Below are 23,568 nucleotides of genomic sequence, written 5' to 3'. Positions count from 1 at the left end.
AAAAACTGTGGATGGAAACGTGGTTAATGTTGGCTTCATTTTTTATTAATCTACCAATAGGTGCCCTTCTTTGCGAACCATTGGTCTTCGTGGTTAAATCTGTGCTTGAAATTCACTGCTCAACTGAGGGACCTTACAGATCAATTTATGGGGTACAGAGATGAGGTAATCATTAAAGAAATCATGTTAAACACTATTATTGCACACAGAGTGGGTCCATGCAACATATTATGTGACTTGTCAAGCACATGTTTACTCCTGAACATATTTAGGCTTGCCATAACAAAAAGGTTGAATACTTATTGACTCAAGACGTTTCAGCTTTTTATTTTTTATGAATTTGTAAACATGCCAAAAAAACATAATTCCACTTTGACATTATGGGATATTGTGTATAGATCAGTGACACATTTGAATACATTTTAAATTCAGGCTGTAACAACAAAATAAGGAAAAGGTCAAGGGGTGTGAATACTTTCTGAAGGCTCTGTAAAACACAAAGGACTACAGCTTTAAAACACCACTTTACACATTGAGCAGGCAAGGTGCTTTGGGGAGGTATGGTGCATCTAGAGGTCAAAACATTGACAGCCCTCCACTTCATTGCCACCATAGTTTTTACCCTAGCTTTAAACTCATTCAAAGAGACAAGCTCCTGTAATTGCATGTCATTTTGTAGCTTGTTCCAAGTGTAAGGGGCAGGCACAGTCAACAAAATACAGTCATGTGAGCGTAGGCGATTATTGTCAATTGTCTGCTAGACAATGTAGGTACACAGATAAAATGGGAGATGTCTGTGGAAGGCCAGCCCACTCTCATATAGAGGGTACAGTAATGGGTGAGAGCTTTGGAGTTCGTAACAAACCTCAGCTCCCCATGGAACCATAATAGACCATTTGATTACCAGGGAATTATTTTGTGTTTTTGTCTAAAGGTTGTGTCTAATCCATATTGTGCTATAAGCCATTAAGCATAAAAATTTATAACTAGTGCCATATCTTTGATGAAAATCTTGTAGGCTTGAAAACACTGAAAGACATCGTAGCCCATTGATTGTCACAGTAACTCCACTGTTGCATAGGGCAACCCCCACCTTCTGTTTACTTTCCCCTTCAATAACTAAGTTCACCATACGTCCGTCAAACAACATTCCCATAACGTTCACTAACCTTGACCAGGTTGTTGGTGAACCAGAACACCCCTCCCGTGTGCAGCAGGCTCTCGAAGAGGTGCAGCGCGTGGCTGTCCACCCAGCCCTTCCATAGTATCGAGCGGAATTGCTTTCTGAGGGCTTCGTGGATGGGCTCCTTGGCCGGGAGCAGGTTGCGGTAGGGGATGGGCTCCTGGCCCTCGATTGGCGGCCGCAGGGCCAGGCCTGTCTGCTGGAACACGTCAGCACACATGTGCTCCAGGATGGAACTCATGATCACCACCCTGTGGGAGGGAGGGAGAGAGGAAGGGTTAATGAACATGTCTTGAGCTTACATGATTTTCAGTCTGGCTACTATACACTGGTGGTGAATTATGTGAGCAGGGTTGGGGAGTAACGGATGACATGTCATCTGTTACATGTAAAGGATTACAACAACAAAAACGACCTGTAATCCGTTACGTTACCAGCAAAAATGTGTAATCAGATTAACTAGATGATTACTTAGAGGATTAATTTTAAATTCCGAAAGGATGCTTGTGGAAAAAAAAAATCGGACACTTCTCTGTTGTTTTCTCAATGACATTCAAATCAGCATTGAAAAAAGGCGCAAGTTTAAGTTTGTTCCACCTCAGCGAGTCTGACCACAAGTTAGAGACCACTATGATGACACACCAAATGGGTTTGATGGATCGCGGGAAAATAGCAGGAATAGGCTTTTGTATGCTACAGTCCAAGCTATGTCTTCCAATGGTGCGACTGCTGTCGGCATCCAAAGATTATGCAATTTGACTAAACGCTTGAGGTAAGGATTTTTTTATTTATTTTTTTTTTTAGTCATTTAGCAGACGCTCTTATCCAGAGCGACTTACAGGAGCAATTAGGGTTAAGTGCCTTGCTCAAGGGCACATCGACAGATTTTTCACCTAGTCAGCTCGGGGATTAGAACCAGCAACCTTTCGGTTACTGGCACAACGCTCTTAACCACTACGCTACCTGCCGCCCTAAGATGACAGCAGTGGTGTAGTCTACGGCGATACGGATATCACTTATTATTGATATCTACATAGCGCATTGATGTGAATCACACTGCTGCGCTCTCATTTAGCTATTTGCGCCTTAGGGATTGTGGTTGTTGTGGATGGCTGTTTACGAATCTAAATGTGTATTTGAACCCAATAATGGTTGAATTCAAGAAGTTTAAGCTGCCTATCAATCATTGTTTTTGAAACCAGTGGACAGCCAGTGAAAAATGCGCTCTTGCAACAGCTGCATAGTGTGGATCCCATCCTATGGAATACACACAGTACCAGTCAAAAGTTTGTACACCCCTACTCATTCAAGGGGTTTTCTTTATTTTTTTACTATTTTCTACATTGTAGACTAATAGTGAAGACATCAAAACTATGAAATAACACATATGGAATCATGTAGTAACCAAAAAAGTGTTCAACAAATCAAAATATATTTTATATTTGAGATTCTTCAAAGTAGCCATCCTTTGCCTTGATGACAGCTTTGCACACTCTTGGCATTCTCTCAACCAGCTTCACCTGGAATTCTTTTCCAACAGTCTTGAAGGAGTTCCCACATGTGAGCGTTTGTTGGCTGCTTTTCCTTCACTCTGCGGTCCAACTCATCCCAAACCATCTCAATTGGGTTGAGGTCGGGTGATTGTGGAGGCCAGGTAATCTGATGCAGCACTCCCTCACTCTCCTTATTGGTCAAATAGCCCTTACACAGCCTGGAGGTGTGTTGGGTCATTGTCCTGTTGAAAAACAAATGATAGTCCCACCAAGCGCAAACCAGATGGGATGGCGTATCGCTGCAGAATGCTGTGGTAGCCATGCTAGTCAAGTGTGCCTTGAATTCTAAATAAATCACAGACAGTATCAACAGCAAAGCACCCCCACACCTCCTCCTCCATGCTTCACGGTGGGAACCACACATGCGGAGATCCTCCGTTCACCTACTCTGTGTCTCACAAAGACACAGCGGTTTGAACCAAAAATCTCAAATTTGGATTAATTTGTTTTTTGGCCCAAGCAAGTCTCTTCTTCTTATTGGTGTCCTTTAGTAGTGGTTTCTTTGCAGCAATTGGACCATGAAGGCCTGATTCACGCAGTCTCTGAACAGTTGATGTTGAGATGTGTCTGTTACTTGAACTCAGTGAAGCATTTATTTGGGCTGCAATCTGAGGTGCAGTTAACTCTAATGAACTTATCCTCTGCAGCAGAGGTAACTCTGGGTCTTCCTTTCCTGTGGCGGTCCTCATGAGAGCCAGTTTCATCATAGCGCTTGATGGTTTTTGCAACTGCACTTGAAGAAACATTCAAAGTTCTCTAAATGTTCTGGATTGACTGACCTTCATGTCTTAAAGTAATGATGGACTGTCATTTCTCTTTGCTTATTTGAGCTGCTCTTGCCATAATATGGACTTGGTCTTTTACCAAATAGGGCTATCTTCTGTATACCCCCCCTACCTTGTCACAACACAACTGATTGGCTCAAACGCATTAAGAAGGAAAGAAATTCCACAAATTAACAAGGCACACCTGTTAATTGAAATGCACTCCAGGTGCCTACTTCATGAATCTGGTTGAGAGAATGCCAAGAGTGTGCAAAGCTGTCATTAAGGCAAAGGGTGGCTACTTTGAAGAATCTCAAATATAAAATATACTTTGATTTGTTTAACACTTGTTTGGTAACTATATGATTCCATGTGTGTTATTTCATAGTGTTGATGTCTTCACTATTATTCTACAATGTAAAAAATAGTAAAAATAAAGAAAAACCCTGGAATGAGTAGGTGTGTCCAAACTTTTGACTGGTAGTGTATATATATATATCCATTGATTCTTGAAGAATATAACTTATAAATGCCTCACCAGCTTAGTTCAACTGTCACACTCCATGAGAACCCAAAATATAAGCTTGTTTTTATCCAATGTTTGTAAACATTGTAAATATAAACAAACACTGTATAGCGCCATAACATGGTTAAAACAGTAATTTTGATATCATGGATGGTCAGTCCTTACATCCATAGCTCTGTCTATTAATCTGAGAGTGGTTACATTTCTCCAGGCCCATCCCTCAGCGTTTTACCAAAACAGAGGCAGGGCACCCGTTTGGTTATTGTTTCATCTGTGGATTTGCCCTTTAAACAGCTGCATATTATCAAGATATCAAAGTGTCACCAACAAAAAGGTAAACAATAGGCATATAGCAAATGGAATTCATTTTTCACATGTAAATAGCACTTTTCAGTAGTGCTCAAAGCATGCCATTCCATGATCGCAGCATTTATTTTTCAACTCGATTCAATGAGCCAATCAGTCCTCCATGACAACAAAATCATAAACAACAGAGTAGGGCTGGCTAATAAGTCCTTCGTTTTGGGGTTATGCTCATGTAAAACAATTTGGCTCATCTATACTTCCATGGGTTCGATTCCCACGGGGGACCAGTATGAAAAATGTATGCACTCACTAACTGTAAGTCGCTCTGGATAAGAGCTTCTGCTAAATGACTAAAATGTAAAATATTTCCAAGTCCTATTCTTGAAGATCAAGAAGTATAACATTTATTGGAATGACTGGAATTCTGATAGACTTTGGTTTTTAATGTAAAGATATAATTTAATCGTATTATTATATGTAGTAGAACGTGATGGGTTAGAACAGGGGTGTCAAACGTACGGCCCGCGGGCCAGATCAGGCCCGCAAACGGGTTTAATCCGGCCCGCGAGATGATTTTTTTTTGTTTGTTTACGTCAAAAAATGCGCTGCAATTTTTTAATAAAATAAACTGCTGTTCCAATTGCGTCCACTGGATGGCGCAATAGCAATTGTGTTAAGCAAGCAAACTGTTTATACCGGGGCAGAGCAAGTAGGTCAAGCACGTGCAGCCAATGAGCTACTTTGTTTTGCCCGCGATATTTATTACGGCTTCTACTTTTAACATTATGTGCTTTGGCACCCTCATTGCCCCAATATGTCTCTGTCAAAAAAGACAAAAGTGGACGCAGAGTGTTCCAAGAAAAATGGTCATCCTATTTAATCACGGAATTGAATGGGAAAGCTGTATGTTTGGTGTGTTTAGAGCATGTTGCAGTGCTGAAAGAATATAACCTTCGTCGCCACTATGTGAGTCTTCATGCTGACAAATATGACAACTTTCAAGGACAGCGGAGATGAGAGAAGGTGAATGAACTGTTGGCGGGTCTGAAGAAACAGCAGTCTGTGTTTACTCACAGCCGAGACATCAGTGACGCTGCAGTGAAAGCTAGCTACCTCATTGCTAATGAAATCGCAGTGGCTTCAAAACCATTTAGTGAGGGTGAATTTGTACATGCATGATGAAGGCAGTGGAGATTGTGTGCCCTGAAAAGCGGCAGGCTTTTGCAAATATCAGCCTGACAAGAAACACAGTTGCAGACAGGATTTCCGATCTTTCAGTGGATTTGGACAGCCAGTTGAAGCAAAAAGTAAAGTCATTTATTGCGTTTTCGGTTGCAATTGATGAAAGCACGGACATTACAGATGTTGCACAACTGCCCATTTTTTCATCCGCGGAGTTGATGACACATTGACCGTCACCGAGGAGTTCGTGGAGTTGGTGCCGATGACAGATACAATGACAGCAGCTGATATTTTTACCGCACTCGTCGGCGCGCTGGACAGGATTGGAGTGGACTGGTCCCGCGCTGTCAGCCTGGCTACAAATGGTGCGCCCTCAATGATCGGGAAAAAAGCAGGCGTTGTGACAAAGTTCAGAGAGAAAGTGCAATCTGCAAATGGAGGACGTGATTTTTTGACTTTTCACTGTATTTTGCACCAGGAGGCTTTGTGTTGCAAGTCATTAAAGATGGATAACGTCATGAAGGTGGTCATCCAAACTGTTAATTTCATCCGATCCAGAAGCCTGAATCACCGTCAGTTTGACAGCCTTCTCAGAGAGAAAGACCACATCTATGGCCTGCCATACCACACTGAGGTAAGATGGTTAAGCCGAGGTGCTGAGGCGTTTCTTTGATTTACGAGAAGAAATTGAACAGTTCATGGAAGAAAAGGGCAAACCAGTGTTAGAATTTCATTCCGCAGAATGGATGCCGGACCTTGCATTTATGGTGGATGTTACAGAGCACCTGAATAACTTGAACAAACAGCTGCAAGGGCGCAACAAAGTTGTCACGCAGTATTATGACAGCATACGTTCTTTCAAGTTGAAGCTGTCATTGTGGGAGACGCAACTTGCCGGTGGTGATGCAGCTCACTTCCCCTGTCTGAAAAATGTGTGCGCGACCCAACATGTGGCAGACATGAAGCGGTTCAAAGATAAAATAACTGGACTGTTACGGGAGTTTGAGCAACGCTTTCAGATTTATGTTTATATGTTTTTATGTTGATGTGCTATTGTTTTTAATTGATTTTATTTTATTTGTATATTTAACCTATTCTTGACTCTGTGGTTCTTGCACTTGTTTGGGGAACAGGATTTCATTATTTTTATCTACATTTCTGCCTGAGAAATGACACCCTGATATAGTTCTGTGATCTGTGATATACTTCTGTGAATCACTGAGGCATTGTGTGTTTGTGTGTTCTTTGTCCTCAGAACTTTCAAATAACTTGAGGTGTTTTATGATTAATAGTGATGTTGTGCTTTTGGACACTGTCCTCAGGCTCCAGCTTTATGTTTATATGTTTTTATGTTGATGTGCTATTGTTTTTAATTGTTTTTATTTTATTTGTATATTTAACCTATTCTTGACTCTGTGGTTCTTGCACTTGTTTGGGGAACAGGATTTCATTATTTTTATCTAAATTTCTGCCTGAGAAATGACACCCTGATATAGTTCTATGATCTGTGAAACAGTTCTGTTAAACACTGAGGCATTGTGTGTTTGTGTGTTCTTTTTCTTTAGAATTTTCTAATAAACTTGACGTGTTTTATGATTAATAGTGATGTTGTGCTTGTACTATTTTGGACACACTGTCCTCAGGCTACAGCTTTATGTTGTATGTTGATCGTATTAAAACAAAGAAAACAATCTGAAGTTGTTGTTTTTAAGTTATATATACACCATGATTTTTCCGGTCCGGCCCACTTGGGAATAGATTTTCCTCCATGTGGCCCCTGAGCTAAAATGAGTTTGACACCCCTGGGTTAGAAGAAGCCTACATAACCAACCCATAAAGTAAAACTTAACATCCATATATGGCCAGCTATGTAAACTTAAACATTGATTTATCCTGCAATAGATGTCGTTCAATTGGTAACATACATTTTTGTCTTCTAATGCCTCTTAAGGGGAAAGTAATCTAAAATAACAGAATGTAATCAGATTTCGTTACTGAGTTTGGGCAGCCCAAAAGTTACGTTACTGATCACAATTTTGGACAGGTAACTAGTAACTGTAACGGATTACATTTAGAAAGTAACCTACCCAACCCTGTATGTGAGTTACCTGGTTAAGATGCGAAGCGGTTTGAACACTACGGAAGGCGCTATATAAATAATTGCACCATCTAAAATCGCTGTGAAATATATTTTTGATTTGAAAAACAAATGTTTTTACAGGTATTTGAAGCTGGTGGACCAAAACGAATGTTACTTTTGGTTTTGGTCCACCAGCTTCAAACTGCGGTTTTGGTCCACCAGCTTCAAACAGATGTAAAAACAATATTTTTTGTTATTGAAAATATATTTCACAACGATTTTGATCGTACAATAATTCCCTACACTATTCAGTGCTTGTTTTCTCACATAAACTGAAATTGAGCGAACAGTGTAGAATTTTAGCAAGCAGGAAATTAGCAATTTCCATTACATAACACAGCCACAAAGTCAGAACAGATTTCCCAGTTTGATAACAGATTCCGCTCCGGCAGGAAAGATCAATAGGCGAATATCACAGCCAATCAGAACACTGGCGGGTACGTAATACTGTGAAACACTATCATTCCATTATTAGCGCCAGATATATATATTTGAAATAATGCAAAAATTCAAAAAAAAATTTAGCACCTTGGAGACATAATGCGCAGTTTGAGCTACTCCAGGAAGTGACATTGCAGGCTAGCTCAGTGCTGCCTCCTCTCATTGAGTAACTCAAGTCGAAGGCCGACCGGGGTACTGCAGGCTGCCATTAGCAACTAAATGATCCTTCTGTGTGCGATTTTTTGTATAATCGATTCAAGGACATACATCCGGTGTATTAGAAGCAATTATTGGTACCATGATTGTCTTCAATTATGTATTATTTTCACACGAAGATTGCAATTTTTCAGTTCACTATAATGGGCAAACAATGCCTGCAGTACCGCGGTCGGCCTTGAACTTCCATGGCTTCAATGAGAGGGGGCTGTCATTCTCCCCTGGTGTAAACAACTAGAATGTGGCTGGTTGATAAGACATCTGCTCAGCGGCTAAACAATAAGGCTAATGCTTTGGTTGTTAAACCATTGTACAGCGGCAGTGAACGTGTAGAGCGAGCTGTATGTGTGTGTCAGACCTGGGTTCAAATACTATTTAAAAGATCTCAATTACTTTCACATACATTTTGAAGTATTCAGATATGTTTAATTTGAATAGACAAATATATAGTTGAATATTGGAATGTATTTAGAAATACACTTGGAAAGTATTGGCATGTATTTGAAAATACTCAAATAAACTGACTCAAATACACTCCTATGCATTTAACCCAGGTACTATTGAAAATACTTCCAATAGAAGTAGTTGATTCGGGCCACATTATTTGAAAATACTCAAATACACAGAAAATAAGTATTAAATAATAATCAAATACACATGTATTTGAGCCCAGATCTTGTGTGTGTGTACCGAGCATCCATCCGTGTGTGCGTATGTGTACCGTTCGTTGTAGAACTGCAGTGTGTTCTCCGCGTACAGCGGGGTCATGAGCTGACGGATCATGGTCTGGGGCTTCTCCCTCTCGTCCAGCCCCAGCATCCTCACATGGGCTACCAGCCAGGCCACAGCACAGATAGCCATGCTGCACACCTTGCCCTTAATATTGTCTGTTATCTTCTACACTCAGGAAGGGGGTGGGGGAGAGGGCCAGAGGGGGAGGGGGGAGAGAGAGGGGGGGGAGAAAAGGGGGAGGGGGAGAGAGGGGGAGGGGAGGGGAGAAAAGAAGAGGGGAAGATGAAGTGTGAACTCTGAACATGCTTCCAGGCCGCTCATTCGACAAATGAATGAACTTTATGAATGGTTTAAATGAGGAAGTGACAAAAAATAACACACACGCTACCTCAGAGTCATACGCTATGACCACTCATTTTCCCTATGGTAAGAGCAAGTTCACTTCTGTGATTCAACGGTTGACCGTCGACATGGTTTCGAGAGCAAAGTAGGCCAAAATAGACCATGACACATAATACTGGAATCACCTGCACGGCCTCCACAGACAGCACGCCGTTCTCCCAGGCGTTCAACACCTCCAAGATAGCCGCAGGTGTGCTGAGGCAGATCTCGTGCCACTTCATCTGACTGACACACACAGCGGAACAAAACAATCAGTACAGCTTCAGGAAAACAATGAGTCATGCCAATAGCTAGATTTCTACGAGGGAAAAGAGAAGGTGCAGAAAGGACTCACTGGTTTAAATTACGCTCATAAAAAAGAGTTTGAACATGGGGAACAACATTTTAACCATAGTCTGGGCTTCTTCCTTCCTCCTTATTCACCCAGCAGCTGAGAAACACTGAATGCCAGTCTGATTCTGACCCTAGAGTGAAAGATGACTCACACTAGCTTCATCTCAGTGGCGTTGTTGAGGAGGGCCACCAGGCTCTCCACCTTGCCAGACTCCGGCCTAAAGCAGGGGTGGTCTGGGTTCAGGGTCTTGCCCTCCTCCGGCATGCAGGTCTGCAGCCACGTCTCAAAGAACGGGGTCTCCCCCGAGGGGCTGGGGTCCGACAGGATCACCTGGAGGGGTCACAACGTAGATTGATATCATATAATAATATGGAGTGGGGGACATAACATCCATTTATATGAGGACGAGGTTTTGACCATGACACTTATGTTACATGAATCATACTACACATCATATAAATGTGGCAAAGACACATGCAGCTGTGCCACTCAGATAGCACAGGCAGAAAGCTATTGGGTGTTTGGCCACCTAGTGGTGGCGTGCTGAAAGAGCAGGACAATGATGCAAACTCTTCAGGAAAAGTGTAATTGTTATTTGGCATGGACAGGAGGGACCTGATCCTAGATCAGCTCTCCTCCTCTGTGACACTTTATGAATACTTACCTACATCCCTATGATAGATAGCATTAGTACTAGGTGTGAGACCAACCTCTGATCCGTAGGTCTGCACCACGTGACATAGCATGAGGAAGGATATGTCGAACAGCAGGGCTCGCACAGAGGCCGACTTGGCTGCAACGAGATAGAACAAATAGTCACCAAAAAATGTGAAGATTATGTTGAATACTGTTTTATGCAATAGAATAGGGTTCTTAGAAACTCTCTCTTCTGTGTCTGTGTGAACTGAGATGAGCCTCTGAAGCTGGGCCTGGCAGTTGATTTAGGGATGGCTAGGTGATAAAACCAACAGCCACATTCCATTTCATGATTAATGGTGTGTGAGAGGGAGATGTCTCTGACCTGACTGAGCCTGCATTTTCATAGCCTGAATTGGTGTTTGTGTAATGTAAGGTACTAGGGAGAGATGGCTCGGGTATGGATAATGTTAGTAAGAACCTTGTCTTGGGGGCCAAACCCTGGTTTCCACACAATGAGAACAGTCTTCAAAGCAGATACTGTCTGCTGTGAATTATTCATGTCTTTCATACAAATCCTAACCTTTTGACCCATTCCACACATCTGCTGTTAGTCATGTAGACTGAGACAGTGTATCTTTACTATAAAATATATTTGTATTGTCTGTATGTCAGAGTTCTCAACCCAACAGTCAAGAGTGTTGGGTCGACCAGCCTCACTTACTACCTTATTAATACATTTTGAATAAAGTAATATCCTGATTGGTGATTGACCTTGTCTCTCCTCATTATTGATTAGAATTTCCACGACAAATGTCACTATCAAATCTGTTTCAACAAGTCCCACACTCAGCAAGTCCCCAACATTAATGTAAAATCTAATTCAAAAAGTCCCATACTCAGTAACACTGGAACTGTCAGACATTCTTAACTCATGTACTCACATCCTTCTCCACTGATGTGCTTCGGAAACTCATTAAGCCTGAAGAGCAAAGATAAATAAATAAATAAATAATAATAACATTATGTCCCTCTTACATCATTTGGACTTTCCCATTTGGCCCTTAAAGCCACAATCTGTCATTTGTTTCTCAACCAAAAAGGCAGCCCCACCACTTGGTTTTCTATTAAGCTGAGGAATGGGGCTGAGGAATGGGGCTGGAGTAACCAATACCAAATTACAGATTGTATCTTTAAGACTCTCCACAGTAACATAGTTTGAGTCTGTCAATACAGTGGATTGAACTGTCCTAATGGACTTTAATATAATACATGTCAATGGCTTGATGTCTGTCTCACTTGATGAACTTCCGGGCGAAGGATTTGAGTTTTCCCGTGGCTGCGGCTGCAGCCAGGAGGAGGTCCAGGCTCTTTCCAGACAGCATGTGTCCCAGCACACCCAGCAGGCCCTCTGGAGACTTGGAGTGGTCTGCGTCCACCGTCTAACACAACAGGGGAAGACAGATACAGTGATGACAGTGTGATATGGCTTTAGGACGAGGTGAACTAACAGTCTTATCATCAGTACTAATCCAGGGATATAGTAGCGGGTAAAAGTCAGCTTCGTGGTCATTAGGATACACCGTAGCAAAACATTTAGCAATGAACCTCCTCTTGAACAACATGACCCTGCTGACTGTAAGGCTAGGTTGGCATTGGGAGAAGGAGGACCTTGAGGATGTTGGTGACGGTGGGCTCGGCTCGCAGGATGAGGCCTGGGTTGGGCTGGATGTTGGCATTTTCTGCAGTCTTCAGCCGTGGGGCGTACTCCCTGTCCTCACCCCTGAAGAAAAGGTTACACACGAGAGAGAGCGAGAGGAGCGAGACTGACAGACAGACAGTGATTTAGTGAGAGGAAAGAGTGAAAGGAGGAGAGACAGAATGAAAGATATTAGCGCCAAACTTGATGTATTTATACTGTATCATTCTCTTCCAGTGATGTTACACATCTGAAGGGGCAGGATGGCTACCTGTACGTACCGTTTAGAAGTGAGGTTGGTCGTGTTAGAGTCCGATAGGAGACCCAGCTTATTGCACTCCTGCAGTAGCATGCTTAGACAGTCGCAGCTGTAAAAAAAAAGAGACATGGAGTGTTGGGCCAGTAACTGAAAGATCGCTAGTTCTAATCCCCGAGCCGGCAAGGTGGAAAAATCTGCTGTTTTGCCCTTGAGCAAGGCAGTTAACCCCCAACAACAACTGCTCCCCGGGCGCCGTGGACATTGATTAAGGCAGCCCCACCGTACCTCTCTGATTCAGAGGGGTTGGGTTAATTGCGGAAGACACATTTCGGTTGAATGCATTCAGTTGTGCAGCTGGCAAGGTATCCCCTTTCCCTTGATTATCCCTTTTATACCATGGCTATAATTAAACACATTTGCCACTAGAAATGTGTTCAACATCCACTGAAGTAGCTAGCAAGTTTACTAGATAGCTACAGTAGTTGTCTTGGCAACCAAACAAACAGACTTGCTAGTTTAGCCACAGATAGAACAATGAGACATATTTCACCAGAGGTGTAAATGTGAAGCATCCGCTTGGCGTTTCCACTCACTACCAAATATGGTAGTGAGAGGAAGCTTCCTCTCATTTTGTCATTGATTAAATATTTTCTCTCAATACAATTTTCTGTTCCCAAAACGACTATATGTATGGACAAAGTTTTGTATAGTTTCCCCTTTGTAAAAGTTTTTAAAAATTGCGTTGTTTAGGTGTGCAATGGAAAATTGAGTTATTGCACTTCACAGAGTAGGCGTTCCCTAACGGAAATAGGCAGACGTATGCTAGAACGTGCCAATAGGATCTCACTAACTCGTGCTTAGCTCTGCCCACCTCATTGGAAATGACAGGCTGTGGTCTCTTGGTCTAGTTATACAAATATTTGGTTTAGCTAACCAAACCATCAGTCCTAGCTTGCTATTATGAAAATCGAATTCAACAATGTTTTCAATTCGACTTTTGCTTTCAAAAGCAGCTCAAACATAGAACATGTAAGCATTAACTATAGCCATTGAATCCTACCGTGCTGATATATCGTGCGTTATAGGGAAATAATGCACGCTCTAGCATGCCCTTCAAGCCAATCAGAAACGAGTATTCAACAATGCCATTGTATAAAACATGATAATATGCTTCTTATGTTCTGTTTTTTGTTTTCACTCACTTGCATCGCTGGTCAGCCTTGTCCAGTAGTGGTGTGAGCTTCAGCAGGTACTCAAAGGCAATGTTCACGTCGTCCATGAAGTCCTGCTGCAGATTGACACAGAGACTAGACCAGCAGTATTCACTATCCTACATTCATATCATTCAGTGGTGATTGAGTAATATTACCAATGTATTTATTACTGGTAAATAAACTTGAAACAGACATTATAACCATTGATTGTTATGGATGTCAAGAGAATAACTCAGTACTATACCTGTACCTTCTCTCCCTGGGGATACTTCTTCAGCCTGAGGAGAACCTGGGGGATCTAGAGATGAGAGGAGAGATGGTAAGATGGTGACAATTCATCGGCTCCAATGAAAAGAAAACATTCACTAACTATCCAGTACCTTGAGGAACGTGAAGGCGGTCCACTTAAGTTCTTCAGTGCCCTCTGGTGACTCAATGAGGCCAGTGAAACATGCCTTCCAGATCTCCAACACAAAGAGTGGCGCAGGGATACGCTGCACAGGGGAACGCACAGGGGAACGCACCAGGGTTGGGGGGGTTGGGTCAATATTCAATTTCAAATCAGTCAATTCAGGAAGTAAACTGAATTACAATTTCCCTCAACTAAAAGTGAAACTCGCATTGCATACGTTAACTCTAGACCAGGGGTTCTTAAACTTTTTCAGTTCGAGATGCAAATTATAAGTAGACCGTCCTCCCGTGACCCAAATTAAGAAGAAATAGTGTGTGATTATAGATTTATTCTCATAACTCGTGATCCACCTCTCACATGCCCAGGGCCCACTTTGGTTCCAGACACATATTTAAGAAACCCTGCTCTAGACCAATCAAGGCTCACCTGCATCCTCTTGATCATCATCAGCTGTTCCACCAGTGGCTGGGTCTCGCCCGTCAGGTTCATGGTTCCTTCCAGCATGATGAAGGCGTGGACCGAAGGGAACGACGAGTGGTGCAGGGGGTCTGACTGTTCCGACAGCATCGTAGGAATACTGAAGGGGAAGATAGGTCAGATTATTATTTTAAAAAACAGCCATTGTGGCTTCAATTATTGTTTACAAAGGCAATGGCTTGTGCTCCAAAAGTGCTACATTCTCACCTCTTCACCAATGAAATACACTCCTCCAGCTTGCCTCTCAATGTCTGATTGGTTAGACTGCTGAGGCCCTCTGTCACTTTGAGCAAAGCTTGCTCCACATTGGTCCAAGAGGCTTTTGAAACATATCAGGGGGAAAGCAGAAAATCGGTATAAGACAAAATAAGATTTATCCTACTAAACTGAAAGAATACACATACAATGGACGGAGCCAAGACTTGGGTGAAACCGAAGCCCTCAGATATGATGTGCAGTTAAACATACCAATGAAATTAATTCAAATCAAATGCTACAACAACAATATGAATATATTGTTGTTATTTCAGTTTGATCCAAATAATATGCAGCCAAGCACAGGTAGTGATAGGAAAACCCCTTAGAAGATTCCGTAGCCCCTGACTGACCTTGGTCCTCCAGGCGTGCAATGTGGACCAGGGCCCTGTTCTTGGTGCTGTTCACCAGGTCCCTTAGCCTCTCCTGGCAGGCCCTCAGGCTGTCTTCTGTGCTGGCCGACGGCCCCAGCTCCCTAAGCCTCTCGCAGTACCAGGCACAGCCTGTCAGCAACCACACTGCAATGCCCAGCAGGGCCCGGCAAAGCCCGATGCACTCCTCCGCCTTCCCGTAGCAACTGGGGTGGAGGGTGGGTTGGGGTAGAATTGAGGTTTGGGATTATTCTGGGGATTCTTTTTCAATATCAAAAGGTGACTTGACATCAGAAATGCACTCACTGTCTGATGCTCTGAGAAAATCCTTCGACCAGCAGACTCATAACTATTAGTGCTTTAACCATATTTAATAACAAATGGTAAATAGAAGGTATGTCATCTTTGTCAGGTTGCATCTCTTGATACGCAGAGCCAGGATGAAACATTTTCCAGGGCTAACACCGCTGCCAAATTTAAAGGAAGGACTAATATAAAAGGATGCGTACCTGAGACGGTGGGAGAACATGTCCATAATCTCCAACAGGGACTTGATGCAGAGCTCTCTGGAGAAATCATCAAACTTGGGAAGAAACAGGGGCATTTGTCAGACAAGTTGTCCTCCGATGAAAGTATGCATGTCTAGTAGCAGTCAGACAGTTGGTATTAGCCAGAGAGAAAGAAAAAGGAGGCCAAACTCACCTTACTGATGGCTAAGAGGACACTTGAATAAGACACCATCTGAGGAAAGACAATGGTTTCCATTTGTAATTATTGTGCATAATAAATCAAGCACACCAGCAAATCTTGAACACTGTCTTTCCTACTATGTGCAGAATATGAAGATTAACCCTTTAATATCGCTACAACCAAAGAATACAGATCGTATATGTCTATTTTGACGCTATGTAAAGGGTAAAATACGGGTTTCAAAATGTCAACCTTACCTGGGAACTGATGGCATACTTGAGGTAGGACAAGATGAGTGGGTTGGGAGAAGGGCCAATCATTGCCTGCTCCATAATAGCCTCTGGAACATAGGGAAATAAAGAAATTACTTATTTCATACCCTGAAATCATATTAATTCATTGTTTACTTTCCACTTCGCATGCATTTACATGGATGATCAACATAAGTCAGCTGACCTGCCAGGTTGAGGTAGTCCCATGTGGCTCCCTTTGGGAAGTTATTTTTGATGTTGATGGCCCACTGGTAGTCGCTCCAGCGCTCCTTCCAAGCCTGGAGGATGGCTTGTTTCAAATTGACCACCTTCATACCGACAAGAGCTAAACACATTATCAAACACATGCATGAGTTTTTAGCATGTGAAAATGTCATAAGATGCATCAGCTCCATTATGTACGTTTTTCTTGGTGAAACTGTAGCCACAAAGTAGTGCCTAGTGACACTGCTGGTCCACGACTTTGATGCAAGGCCATGCATGTAGCGTTGAATGCGCAATGAAGCTCGTAGTGCAGATCCAACACATGCACATGAACCAGAAGTAGTCTGGCGGTAAACAAAATGTTCAAAAGTAGTTTATTTCGTATTTTGGATAAATGACACCCTGCATACACAAAGAACTAGCTTATTCAACCGCAACTAGCTCTGTCCCGCAACTAAGGGACTCTGCTGCAACTAAGGGATTCTGGTTCTGTATCAGCGCTGCACAATGTCCCAGAAGAATCCCTTAGTTGCAGGATGAAGCTAACAGCAACTAACGCCTCGATCACACCTACAGCGTCATGGTACACCTGAAGTACATTAATTTCGAATGGAACGCTGCGTTTGCCTTTTGCATTGCATTGAAGAGGCAGTTGCAGTGCGTTCTGTGTGGTGCATACGCTGGATTTATCGAATGTATGCCTCAAATTGTATGCGAAGACGGCTAGACAGAAATGGTAGCAGAAGGTGAATGTTGAACTTTTGTTGCACACATATCCAGATGATGCTGCATACCATTTTGCGTAGCTACGCAACTATACTGACGGGACATAAGCCCAATGATCCCAGCAGAATCCTTAGTTGCGGTCGAAGTCAACAGAGAACAGTTCGTCCACACACTACCAACATATTTACATTGGTGAGAAGTCTCTTTTCACTATTTGGTGAGTAACAAAAGTATATTGAGGCCAGTTGCTAAACAAAATTCTGGAAAAGTGATGTTGATGAAGGCTCAGCCGCATGTAACGCCATGGACCAGAGCTACTATGCATGCACATCCTACCGTACTGAGTGTGGCCTTCTAGCTAGATTTTTGTTGTTCACCTTGTAGACTGTTTGCAAGAAAGTTGTTCACGTATTACAATGTACATTTGAGACATATCTACCAACAACAATGACTAGCTAGCAAGCAGTCTTCCCCAGCAAAGTAGCTGTTACTGTTATTAGCTAGCTAGCTAACGTTAGCAATCTGCAGGCAAGTTGCACGACGGGCTTGCAATGAGAGCCCTGTTGCACTCAATATGAATACTATAATACTTAGCTAAATAGATAAATGACCAGTTAAATTAATACTTACATGAAACGTCGACTGCATTCGGAAAGTATTCAGACCCCTTGACCTTTTCCACATTTTGTTACGTTACAGCCTTATTCTAAAATTGATTAAATTGTTGTTTTTCTCATCAAATCTACATACAATACCCCATAAGGACAAAGCAAAAACAGGTTTTTAGATATTTTTGCAAATGTATAAGAAAAACAACATTTACATTAAGTATTCAATCCCCTTACTCAGTACTTTGTTGAAGCACCTTTGGCAGCGATTACAGCCTCGAGTCTTCTTGGGTACGATGCTACAAGCTTGGCACACCTGTATTTGGGGAGTTTCTCCCATTCTTTTCTGCAGATCCTCTCAAACTCTGTCAGGTTGGATGGGAAGCATCGCTGCACAGCTATTTTCAGGTCTCTCCAGAGATGTCCGATTGGATTAATGTCGGGGCTCTGGCTGGGCCAATCATGGACATTCAGAGACTTGTCCCGAAGCCACTCCTGTGTTGTCTTGGCTGTGTGCTTAGGGTCGTTGTCCTGTTGGAAGGCGAACCTTCACCCCAGTCTGAGGTCCTGAGTGCTCTGGAGCAGGTTTTCATCAAGGATCTCTCTGTACTTTGCTCCGTTCATCTTTCCCTCGATCCTGACTGGTCTCCCAGTCCCTGCCACTGAAAAACATCTCCACAGCATGATGCTGCCACCACCATGCTTCACCGTAGGGATGGTGCCAGGTTTCCTCCAGATGTGACGCTTGGCATTCAGGCCAAAGAGTTCAGTCTTGGTTTCATCAGACCAGAGAATCTTGTTTCTCATAGTCTGAGAGTCTTTAGGTGCCTTTCGGCAAACTCCAAGCGGGCTGTCATATGCCTTTTACTGAGGAGTGGCTTCCGTCTGGCCACTCTACCATAAAGGCCTGATTGGTGGAGTGCTGCAGAGATGGTTGTCCTTCTGGAAGGTTCTCCCATCTCCACAGAGGAACTCTGGAGCTCTGTCAGAGTGACCATCTGGTTTTTGGTCACCTCCCTGACCATGGCCCTTCTCCCCCGATTGCTCAGTTTGGCCGGGCGGCCAGCTCTAGGAAGAGTCTTGGTGGTTCCAAACTTCTTCCATTTAAGAATGATGGAGGACACTGTGTTCTTGGGGACCTTCAATGCAGCAGACATTTTTTGGTACCCTTCCCCAGAACTGTGCCTCGACACAATCCTGTCTGGGAGCTCTACGGACAATTCCTTCGACTTCACGGATTGGTTTTTGCTTATGAAGACAGGTGTGTGCCTTTCCAAATCATGTCCAATCAATTGAATTTACCACAGATGGACTCCAACCAAGTTGTAGAAACATCTCAAGGATGATCAATGGAAACAAGATGCACGTGAGCTCAATTTCGAGTCTCATAGCAAAGGGTCTGAATACTTATGTAAATGAGGTACACTACCGGTGAAAAGTTTTAGAACACCGACTCATTCAAGGGTCTTTATTTTTTTAAATACTATTTTCTACATTGTAGAATAATAGTGAAGACATCAAAACTATGAAATAACACATGTAGTAACCAAAAAATGTGTTAAACAAATCAAAATATATTTTATATTGACATTCTTCAAATAGCCACCCTTTGCCTTCATGACAGCTTTGCACACTCTTGGCATTCTCTCAACCAGCTTTATGCGGTAATCACCTGGATTGCATTTCAATTAACAGGTGTGCCTTCTTAAAAGTTAATTTGTGGAATTTCTTTCCTTCTTAATGCATTTGAGCCAATCAGTTGTGTTGTGACAAGGTAGGGGGGGTATACAGAAGATCGCCCTATTTGGTAAAAGACCAAGTCCATATTATGGCAAGAACAGCTCAAATAAGCAAAGAGAAACGACAGTCCATCATTACTTTAAGACATGATGGTCAGTCAATCTGGAACATTTCAAGAACTTTGAAAGTTTCTTCAAGTGCAGTCGCAAAAACCATCAAGCGCTATGATGAAACTGGCTCTCATGTGGACCGCCACAGGAATGGAAGACCCAGAGTTACCTCTGCTGCAAAGGATAAGTTCATTAGAGTTACCAGCCTCAGAATTTGCAGCCCAAATAAATGCTTCACAGAGTTCAAGTAACAGACATCTCAACATCAACTGTTCAGAGTAGACTGTGTGAAATCAGGCCTTCATGGTCGAATTGCTGCAAAGAAACCATTAGTAAAAGGACACCAATAAGAAGAAGAGACTTGCTTGGGCCAAGAAACATGAGCAATGGACATTAGACCGGTGGAAATCTGTGTGGGTGAACGGATGATCTCTGCATGTGTGGTTCCCACCGTAAAGCATGGAGGAGGAGGTGTGATGGTGTGGGGGTGCTTTGCTGGTAACACTGTCTGTGATTTATTTAGAATTCAAGGCACACTTAACCAGCATGGCTACCACAGCATTCTGCAGCGATACGCCATCCCATCTGGTTTGGGCTTAGTGGGACTATCATTTGTTTTTCAACAGGACAATGACCCAACACACCTCCAGGCTGTGTATGGGCTATTTTACCAAGAAGGAGAGTGATGGAGTGCTGCATCAGATGACCTGGCCTCCACAATCCCCCGACCTCAACCAAATTGAGATGGTTTGGGATGAGTCGGGCCGCAGAGTGAAGGAAAAGCAGCCAACAAGTGCTCAGCATATGTGGGAACTCCTTCAAGACTGTTGGAAATGCATTCCAGGTGAAGCTGGTTGAGAGAATGCCAAGAGTGCCAGTGATGGGAGGATAAACTGCATCGTTTACAGCAAATAATTTGCCAAGGATCAGAAGAGACAGAGTGAGCTGCCTGCTAGCCAGCTGCACAGCAAGATAGATGGACCTGTGTGAAACTACCCCATTCATAGACGCTAACTACTTTAGCGCCTATTGACGATAGTATCTTCTGACCGGGGGAGTTTTGTTAACGTCTTAAACTCTGATGCCCTCTGGTGGCATTTTCTAAACGACTCATAACATTATATACTACATTACGTTTACATTTTACTACCCTCATTAAGTACATTTCGGTTGAAAATAACGAAGTCCTACAAACACATGTTTAGTCCTGTTAGAAAGGTAATAACTGTGGGATTCTGATAACGGTGTCAGAAACCATGGATACAAGGTCATTTGGATGGAGAAGGAAATGCATTGCTTTACAATGACCATCAGGGTGTACCCTTTCCATGCCAGGGTTTCCCTTAGGAAAATGTGGCGCCGGACAACGTGACCGGGAAGATTTTAATTTGCCGGCCATTTGAGAAATTTACCAGACCCATAAGCATTGGGTGCATAACCCATTAGGGCGTCCACCAACAGTGCTCAAAACGACAGAAATCACATTTATATTATGGTAATACATCTTAACCGAACATGCAAACGTCATTTTCAAACATTTGCCAAAATCCAAATTGCGGGAAAATCATTCTAAACAGCGCACCTGAGAACGGTTCTATATGTGACAGATGAAAATCTCTGTTAGAAACTTAGAAAGAGGGTGAATCTATAGATGCAACAACTAAGATGGGTTGTTAATGACTAGGATTGTGCCTTTGGCTTGGCTTCTGGACAACGAAATAAAGTTTATATTAATAGAACAGGAAAGAAATGGCATAGCGGTGTATATGGAAGTATATGGAAATAAATTTGCCAAAATTATATAAACTGAACAGAAATATATAAACACAACATGTAAAGTGTTGGTCCCATGTTTCATGAGCTGAAATAAATGATCACAGAAATTTTCCATTTGCACAAAAAGCTAATTTCTCTCAAATGTTGTGCACAAATGTTTACATCCCTGTTAGTGAGCATTTCTCCTTTGCCAAGATAATCCATCTACCTGACAGGTGTGGCATATCAAGAAGCTGATTAAACCGCAAGATCATTACACAGGTGCACCTTTTTTGTCACACAACACAATGCCACAGATGTCTCAAGTTGAGGGAGCATGTAATTGGCATGCTGACTGCAGGAATGTCCACCAGAGCTGTTGCCAGAGACCTTAATGTTAATTTCTCTTCCATAAACCGCTTCCAACTTCGTTTTAGAGAATCTGGCAGGATGTTCAACTGGCCTCACAACTGTGTGTAACCACGCCAGCCCTGAACCTCCACATTCGGCTTCTTCACCTGCAGGATCGTCTGAGACCAGCCCCCCGGACAGCTGATGAAACTGTGGGTTTGCACAAACAAATAATTTCTGCACAAACTGTCAAAAACCATCTCAGGGAAGTTCATCTGAGTGCTTGTCGTCCTCACCAGGGTCTTGACCTGACTGCAGTTCGGCATCATAACCGACTTCAGTGGGCAAATGCTCACCTTCGATGGCTACTGGCACGCCGGAGAAGTGTGCTCATCAAGGATGAATCTCGGTTTACATGTATGGTGTAGTGTGGGCGAGCAGTTTGCTGATGTCAACATTGTGAACAGAATGCCCCATGGTGGCAGTGGGGTAATGGTATGTGCAGGCATAAGCTACTGACAACAAACACAATTGCATTTTATCGATGGCAATTTGAATGCACAGAGATACCGTGACGAGATCCAGAGGCCCATTTTTGTGCCATTCACCCGCCGCCATCACCTCATGTTTCAGCATAATAATGTACGGCCCCATGTCGCAAGGATCTATACATAATTCCTGGAAGCTGAAAATGTCCCAGTTCTTCCATTGCCTGCATACTCTCCCGACATGTCACCCATTGAGCATGTTTGGGATGCTCTGGATCAATGTGTACGACAGCGTGTTCCAGTTCCCGCCAAAATCCGCCAACTTCATACAGCCACTTTAGAGGATGGGACAACATTCCACAGGCCACAATCAACAGCCTGATCAACTCTATGTGAAGGAGATGTCGTGCTGCATGAGGCAAATGGTGGTCACACCAGATACCAACCTTTTTTTTTATCCACGCCCCTACTTTGTTTTTTTTATTACTGTATCCGTTACCAACAGATGCATATCTGTATTCCAAGTCATGTGAAATCCATAGATTAGGGCCTAATGAATTTATTTAAATTGACTGATTTCCTTATATGAACTGTCACTCAGTAAAAACGTTGAAATTGTTGCATGTTGCGTTTACATTTTTGTTCAGTGTAAATACTTATTTCTATACAGTGTAATTACTCCTTTCTATACAGAAATAAATAAAATACTTCAAAATACTTCACCAGAAAGCATGACTTAGCCACAGAGGAATCGAGGATCATTAGCTTCTTTAAACAAATAGCTGTTGATTGTTTCAAATCACAAGCTCATAGGTCTATGCCTATTTGGGAAGCCTGCAATTTGGGCACATTAATTTAATTCTCGGATTGGAAACATTGTTTGCAGAGTTCACAACCTGCTCCCCTTGTGAGAAACAAGTTTTGGTTTATTTCATAACCATAATTTACTAGATGTGTCAATTTTTTCATTGTCTTTTGTTTGGAATGCGCCATGTGAGCAATGAGCATGTGTCTGGTTTCTCTGTCCTGATAATGTTGAGGGAGCGTGTACGCCTGAGCATGGATATAACTACCTGGCCTGCTGCTGCAAATGATAATATATTACAACTATAGTTCCTCACAGTAAGCTATATGAAAAATCTTTCCATCAAACTCCCCCTCCATAATCACCAATCCTCGGTGTGAAAGCGCAATGCTGCATTGGCCTATAGGGTACGAGTGCTCCACGAAAATGAGTATATGAAAATCATAACGTGCACGCAGAACTGTAGACATTGTAGGATAAATTGCGCTTGTCCTTCTAGACCTGTCTGCTGCCTTTGATACTGTGAACCAGATCCTCCTCTCCACCCTCTCCGAGCTGGGCATCTCCGGCGCGGCTCACTCCTGGATTGCGTCCTACCTGACCGGTCGCTCCTACCAAGTGGCGTGGCGAGAAGCTGTCTCCGCACCACGTGCTCTCACCACTGGTGTCCCCCAGGGCTCAGTTCTAGGCCCTCTCCTTTTCTCCCTATACACCAAG

General features: G+C 42.8%; 1 protein-coding gene across 3 annotated transcripts in view; it reads right to left on the bottom strand.

Annotated features, from left to right (window-relative positions):
- The window catches only part of LOC121567829 (mediator of RNA polymerase II transcription subunit 24), a 54,783-nt gene that overhangs the window by 22,759 nt on the left and 8,456 nt on the right, over positions 1-23,568 (bottom strand). Inside the window, exons 2-20 of one of the 3 annotated variants that reach the window (XM_041878151.2) lie at positions 16,249-16,389; positions 16,050-16,132; positions 15,805-15,843; positions 15,612-15,685; positions 15,085-15,308; positions 14,684-14,795; positions 14,426-14,576; positions 13,968-14,081; positions 13,832-13,885; positions 13,576-13,661; positions 12,396-12,482; positions 12,087-12,186; positions 11,715-11,857; positions 11,360-11,397; positions 10,490-10,572; positions 9,931-10,109; positions 9,571-9,670; positions 9,033-9,208; positions 1,170-1,434 (exon numbers count right to left, since the gene is read on the bottom strand). In XM_041878151.2, coding sequence (XP_041734085.1) covers positions 1,170-1,434; positions 9,033-9,208; positions 9,571-9,670; positions 9,931-10,109; positions 10,490-10,572; positions 11,360-11,397; positions 11,715-11,857; positions 12,087-12,186; positions 12,396-12,482; positions 13,576-13,661; positions 13,832-13,885; positions 13,968-14,081; positions 14,426-14,576; positions 14,684-14,795; positions 15,085-15,308; positions 15,612-15,685; positions 15,805-15,843; positions 16,050-16,132; positions 16,249-16,378 — 2,238 coding nt within the window. In that variant the 5' untranslated portion in view covers positions 16,379-16,389. The remainder of the gene's footprint in view (positions 1-1,169; positions 1,435-9,032; positions 9,209-9,570; positions 9,671-9,930; positions 10,110-10,489; positions 10,573-11,359; positions 11,398-11,714; positions 11,858-12,086; positions 12,187-12,395; positions 12,483-13,575; positions 13,662-13,831; positions 13,886-13,967; positions 14,082-14,425; positions 14,577-14,683; positions 14,796-15,084; positions 15,309-15,611; positions 15,686-15,804; positions 15,844-16,049; positions 16,133-16,248; positions 16,390-23,568) is intronic. The other 2 variants (XM_041878158.2, XM_041878169.2) reach the window with 2 other exon arrangements.

This window comes from Coregonus clupeaformis, chromosome 1 (assembly GCF_020615455.1).
Source record: "Coregonus clupeaformis isolate EN_2021a chromosome 1, ASM2061545v1, whole genome shotgun sequence".
NCBI lineage: Eukaryota > Metazoa > Chordata > Actinopteri > Salmoniformes > Salmonidae > Coregonus > Coregonus clupeaformis.
This window is presented reverse-complemented; position numbering and strand designations above follow the sequence as displayed.